We start from the raw sequence: 6,718 nt of genomic DNA on the forward strand, positions 1-6,718 counted from the left end.
CCATCTTCCCTCTCTACCTCATCTGCTGTTGTTCAGTTCTCTCCCTTGTTTCCCCCCCTTCCCCTCACAACCTCTTATATGTAATTTTGTGTTACATTGAGGGTCTCCTACCATTTCCATATGCTTTCCCTTCTCTCTCCCTTTCTCTCCCCCCACTCGTCTCTGTTTAATGTTAATATTTTCCTCATGCTCTTCCTCCCTGTTCTGTTCTTAGTTGCTCTCTTTATATCAAAGAAGACATTTGGCATTTGTTTTTTAAGGATTGGCTAGCTTCGCTTAGCATAATCTGATTTTATTATCTGTGTTAAAAGGTCTCCAGAAATAGAAATTTCCTTCACTTAATTTCCTCCCAATTGCTCCAAAACATTAAAGAAAGAAATTTTAGAATATGCTATGTTAAACTTATTAGATTGAGTTTTGTTTGATTTCTCACTTTCATCAGTTTATGAAATTTGGTAAACATTGTTATTCAGAGAGGCATCAGGAAATACTAGATTCGTAAAGTATTTTGCCACCCAGTGAGGTGGGAAAGAAAAGTTACTATGTCATTATTCACACTTTTGCATCCCTTTGTTAGAAATAGGCAGAACTATTTCAGTAACAATGATTGGACCCAACTAGAGACTCTCAATATTCTTTTTTTCAAATTCATTTGCAATTAAAAAAAAAATCTGAAGTTGTGTCTTGAGTCTGTTGGAAAGTAAAACATGTTAATCCAGGCTAATGGATTCTGATTTAATGATTAAATTATTATTTAATAACACAACCAATATTTATTTTTCCCTTTTTTTTTTTTTTTGGGGTACTAGGGATTTAATTCAGGGGTGCTTCACCACCTACTGAGCCACATTCCTGCTTTGTTTTAAATTTTGGGACAGGGTCTCGCTAAGTTGCTTAGGGCCTTACTAAGTTTCTGAGGCTGGTCTCAAACTTGCAAACCTCCTGCCTCAGCCTCCCAGATTTCTGGAATTATGGGCATGTGCCACTATGTCCAGCTTCTTTTCTAATTTTGAAGCATGTACGTGGAGCAGTTGAAGGAAACTTCTACTTAGTGTCTTGGCACTGTTTCAGTCCAGTATTCTGTGGACAGCGGGGAAGAAGTATAGAGAAGTGGTAGGTAGGACCAAGGGCCACTGCACTATGTGCCATGGTAATAACACAAGTGACACAAACATACGCACAACGCCAAGGTTTTTGTTATTGCTGTTTTTTTTTTTTTTTTTTTTTTACTAATTGGAATCTACATCTAAAGACCTCTCATCTGGAATTTAGGTTTTAGCCCCTGTATGAGCTTCCAGATCACAAGAAATGTCAAGGGCCACATGTCATTTGGGACAATAACTTTGATGGATTCTTATTCAGTCTCTTCATGACATGTCTATTTTGTGTTCCTTCTTTTTCTCCACTATGTGGTCTCCTCATGACTGGAAATGAAGATTGCTGTGTCCACTGTATCCTGGCATGCTTGTTCTGTGAATTCCTGACCCTCTGCAACATTGTCCTGGGACAAGCTTCGTGTGGCATCTGCACCTCGGAAGCCTGCTGCTGCTGCTGTGGCGATGAAATGGGGGAGGACTGTAACTGCCCTTGCGACATGGATTGTGGCATCATGGACGCCTGTTGTGAATCCTCGGACTGTTTGGAAATCTGTATGGAATGCTGTGGAATTTGTTTTCCTTCATAAATATTTATCTTTTGTTTGTGTTAAAACTGGAGAACTTTTTTAAACTTTTCTTTGGAAGGGGGAAGGAAAACACGTGGTAAGATTCTCATAAAACAGCTCAGTTACTTACACTGTTAACTCCATATTTTACATATTCTCTGAAAGGCCTTTTCTCTCACCAAATCCACATGGTTTAATATGTGAAATTTCAACTACTTTAACTAGTTTTTGAAAATTCTTAATGTTTCAATAACAGAGGGACAGTTTGAGAAACACACACACACACACACGTATACACACACACACACATTAAATGTCTCCTTGTTTTTGTCAATTTTTCTGTTTTTTCCCAATCATTCTAGGGATAATGCTTTTACAGTGCCTATTTAAACTGGACCACTTATTTTTAATGTTTATCCTTTAGAGGTTAAAAGTAAGTATCTTTACTTTATAGTAAACTTTGTGAGAGACACCTGCACAACACCTGGGACCTAGTGGTGACTTACATGCTCAGCTTCCCCGGCCCCACTTGTTCCTTAGATGTCCAGCACTGGCTGTGGCTGCTGTCCTCTGGTCCTCACAGGGTGGATGTTATTCCACTCTTGTCCACAGCAGTGTGCAGTATAGCAAAGGAAAAAGACCTGTAAGAAATGAGCCATACCATAAGGTGTACTGAAGAGGGGATTGTGAGAGAGAAACTGCAAAAGACCATAGGAATAAACAGAAAAGAACTACCCAAAGATTGGGCAAAGCTTTAAAGAGGATGTGGAATTTGAGGACGCCTCTGTCGATGAGTGATTCTTCTGCTACTTGAATGAGTTATTTTGATTGAGGACAAAGTTTTAGGTGGACAGTCTGAACTGTGTGTGTCCTTAATCAGTTAAAAGAAAACAAAATGCCGTTAGCACTTTCTTCTTAGTTGTAGGGATATAGCTTTTTTAAAACTATAAAATTTAAATGAACTAAAAGTATGCATATTCTTACCCATAATTTAAATGTTATGATAAAATTCTGATAAAAACAATACCTTATTAAAATAGCAATATTTTACAAAAAAAGAAACCCTTGAACTAATTTCATTTAGTTAGAAGATTTTTTTAATACTAAAATCTCAACATGTGACATTGATTTATTCAAAGGTTTTCTTTTGAGAGCCTTATGTCTTTTGGACGGGGGGGAGGGGGTTCTCTTTCCATTTATTTCTTAACCAGTTTTATAGTTCACAGTTCATTTTAGATGCCAAACCATTCTTTCCAATGTGAGAGGAACCTGAACACACACTACTGTGACCAAATTTCAGGATTTATGGAAGGTTATAAGGATCTCTATGTGTAAAGAAACAAAGACCCTTTGTGCAATTATTGACCAGGAGGAGTCTGAGCAGCTCAGATGAGAAGGAGAGTGAATTTTCATACTATGTGCTTTCCTAAGAGCTTGATCTGCCCAAAATTTGTAGTTGAGTTTAATTCAATATAATTCCTTGTGGAAGTTTTGGAAATTGTACTTTGGGATTAACAGTTACTGTCAGTACTTCTGACTGAGCATCACATTGATAGTAACCACAAGAGCATATTTTTAGGAAGCTTTCAGCAAACCTAGGACTTTTATAAGAGAGTTTTTAACCTGAAGCTCAGAAATGTCACCTATGGTTTTCCTTTGAGATGAAACCTAGTTTCTAATTATATTATTATTAAAGGGCTTAAAAATGCATTAGCAAACTCTTCCTTTTAGTGCCATTTACACACACATGCAAACACAAACCCTTTACATTTGGGGGGTTTAAATATAATTCTTAAATAGCTATCTTCTTCCTCTTCTAAAGAGTGTCTTACATTTGTTACATCAAATATAATCAGAATCGGAATATTTACATATACCCAAATTAACTTAGGCTTATATATTAGGATGTAAGAATAGCATCTGTTTGTAAATATATAAAGCCTCTTAATGATCTGGAATTGTTTGAACATTTGATTTTTATGCAGCAAAATTTTTCAAACAAGTGGTTTGAATCTGCTACTTAACTATGTCCTGCTACTATTTGTGATGGAATATTAGCAAATTTCAAATAATGTTTCTCTGTAACAGAGAACATGAATGGATACCAGAATTTTATTTTCCTAACTATGTGTGTAGTACTTTTCCTCAGTTCTCTATGCCAGGCAGTCATTCCATAAATTATCTTATACAATTAAAATTAAAAAAAAAAACATAAAAAAAGAATAGCAGGAAAATGTGAAAATAGTTTCAATATATTTTAGAATTTCCGTATGTAAAATGTTTTGTTTAATTGTATGACTATCATGACTAAGTCCTGTATTTTATAGTTATAGATTGGTTTCTTTTTAAGTGTGAAAACTTAATCTTAAACATTTTTAAACTGGACCTGTACTATCCTGAATATAATATTTTAAAATTAAAAAAATGACTTCTTTATTGTTCTATAGAATACTTTCATATCTAATTAATGTATTAATTGGTTTATATTTGAATGAATTCAATTATAATTTAAGCCTGAAGCTTCATTTCATCTTGTTACATCCCTTTCAGAAGATTGCCTCATCTCCTTATGTAAATCACATGATTCATGCCCATAAATGAGCCATGGAAGATAGAGAACATTTTATATTGCAAGTCATAGTTAGATATATAATATCAAAATAGTGGTCTTTTCAAAATTCACATCAAAAACAAAATTTGTACTTTTTTAGTAGATTAATATAATTTGTTTACTTTGGGAATTATATCTCAACCTATAAAATTAAGGATTATTTTAATAGATGCTGAAATTGAAGAGCAAACTAAAGATACTCAATAGATTTATGGAATTTCCTGTAAGATATATGAATTTCACATAAAAATATATCATCAAAAGTATTTTCATTTAAGATTTTTTTAGTGGCACGATTTTTAAAAATGTTTTAGAGTTAGTATTTAACTAAGACAAGATAATGTCATTTAGGAGAGGATTTTTATTTAGCACAGTAATACATTTTATTTTTGTGTTCTTATAGCATATCAGCTCTATGCATCTTCCTTACCTGAGAAGTTAGTATTTTTTGAGCAGTTCAAGGAGTAACCAAGGCAACCTTATGTAATAACTTTCTATTCTTCATCCATATAAACACTATCACTGCCCTAGATTGTGATGTTATTAAATGTCACTGCGTAACATAACTGTGATTCAAGTCCAGTGACTCTGTATTTTGCCTTATTGAATGCAAGTTAAATGCTTAGGTTTACCCATCTCCCTAATGAATAGTTCATTAATTGATAAGGTTATTTTTCAAATTATTTAAAACCTCTACGGTCCATCTATTCACTTGTGATTTGTAGGCTATATAGTTACTGCATAATGCATCTAATCTGAGAGGCAAAATAAAATTTCAACAAATACTGTCATGCCCATTTTTCTCTTCCATTTACACCAATGCAGTAGAACATAGCATTGTGTTTTAAACACTGGTTCATCTTTTCATAGGGTTTATTGCACAATTACTGTTTGTGTTTTCCATCAAGCCTTGGGTATTTCAAGGAAGGTCTTTCATCAGTCTTCTCTGTGTGTCCCTATAAGCAATAAATTTACAGTGTTTTCTCTGCTTGGTTCACTAGTAGGCCCCTCAAGGAAGTCGCATAGCCCTCGGGAAATTTCAGTCCAAGATAGAACTTTGCAAACTCCCCTCACCACCACCTGCCAGCCAGAAACTGTTTAGCTCCAACAGTGAACTACTGCTGTTCCCTTAGTTAAGATTACATTCAGAAGTTTTGTTTAAGATGGATTGGGTCCTTGAGAGGGCATAGCTTTGTGATGTAGCTCTGATTGGGGGGGCAAGGGGGCAGTTTGCAAAAACTGTCATTGGTAACTAAATCCACCATATATTTTTTTCCATTGCAAAATTCCCAAAGAACACTGACTGCTGTCTTTATTTTAAAAGACTGTGATTCAAAATGTAATCAGATTTTAAGGAAGATAATAGGCAATCAGGAGGTGAAAAGTATTATAAGCAAACCTATGGCTAAGCCCCACCAGGAAAGTAGTCCCCATTCACGCTGAAATCTGCACCACCCTATTCTCCATCCAGCTGGGACAGAGCATGACATTTTCCACTAGGGCCATGAGTATAGCTCTGAAGCAGCCAGATGTCAATATAAGTACTTTCCTGCCTTCACATTGAACTGTGACTAGTAGTTCTGGTTCTATTGTTTGTTTGTCCGTTATTTATACCTTAGATCCTTAACCTCATCCCTCTTAGGGCTTGCTAAAAAAGAGTCATTAATTTAGTTGTGAGGTGACTGTGAAGAAATCACTTTAGGAAACTGTCTTTTGACACATTGCCAACATGGGGTATAGATATATGTGTTAAAGACAAAGAATAGCTCTGCAATTAGGTGCTCACTTGCAGGCAGGTCTTTTTGTGAGGTTTAGTTGAAAACGTAATTATTAAGAAAGTGGTGCAAAGCAAATTCAAACAAATTCCAAGTCTAGCTTGAAAAACTGAAAAGGTTCTTAAGTTCTGTCTGATGCATAAAGGGGTAGAAGCAAAGGAATTACATTCCAAAGCCAAGAAAGAGGGTGTACAAAAGCAGCTGATCCACTTGACATAGTTCATAGCCTTTTGCAAAGGAATAAAAGCCTGTTGAGCAGGGAACCAAAAGATCTCATTATAGGATGAAGCCAAGCCATATTAAAGCTTGTGCACTAGTAACTATGTCTAAAAACAGCCTGCTGTTTTATATTGAACCAATACATTTCTTAACTTGGTAGGTTGCAGCGTAAAGATGTACAGAGCCTGTCTGCTGGATGCTATGCCAATTACAGATGTGGCAGAGTGGTGTCAAACACCTACAAACAGTTAGTATTGCAAGCAATCTTAGAGTGAAACAAAAGAAGTTTTGAAATGTCACCTCAAAACCTAGAGAGCACAGTTCATCATGTGTGTCTGACTCTTAAAGTTTTGAAATCACCTTTATTATATAATTTAATTTGGACATTGTATGATCCCTTAATCAGAATGCACCTTTCTTTTAAGAACATGAATAGTGCCTGAGAGATAA

The 6,718-nt window shown here is 35.4% G+C and overlaps 1 protein-coding gene across 1 annotated transcript in view; it reads left to right on the forward strand.

The window, feature by feature from the left end:
- Mdfic (MyoD family inhibitor domain containing) overlaps window positions 1–5,061 on the forward strand; it is an 86,667-nt gene extending 81,606 nt beyond the window's left edge. Inside the window, exon 6 of the mRNA XM_048785917.1 lies at window positions 1,437–5,061. Coding sequence (XP_048641874.1) covers window positions 1,437–1,684 — 248 coding nt within the window. The 3' untranslated portion in view covers window positions 1,685–5,061. The remainder of the gene's footprint in view (window positions 1–1,436) is intronic.
- Window positions 5,062–6,718: the final 1,657 nt, after the last annotated feature.

This window comes from Marmota marmota, unplaced genomic scaffold (assembly GCF_001458135.2).
Source record: "Marmota marmota marmota unplaced genomic scaffold, marMar, whole genome shotgun sequence".
NCBI lineage: Eukaryota > Metazoa > Chordata > Mammalia > Rodentia > Sciuridae > Marmota > Marmota marmota.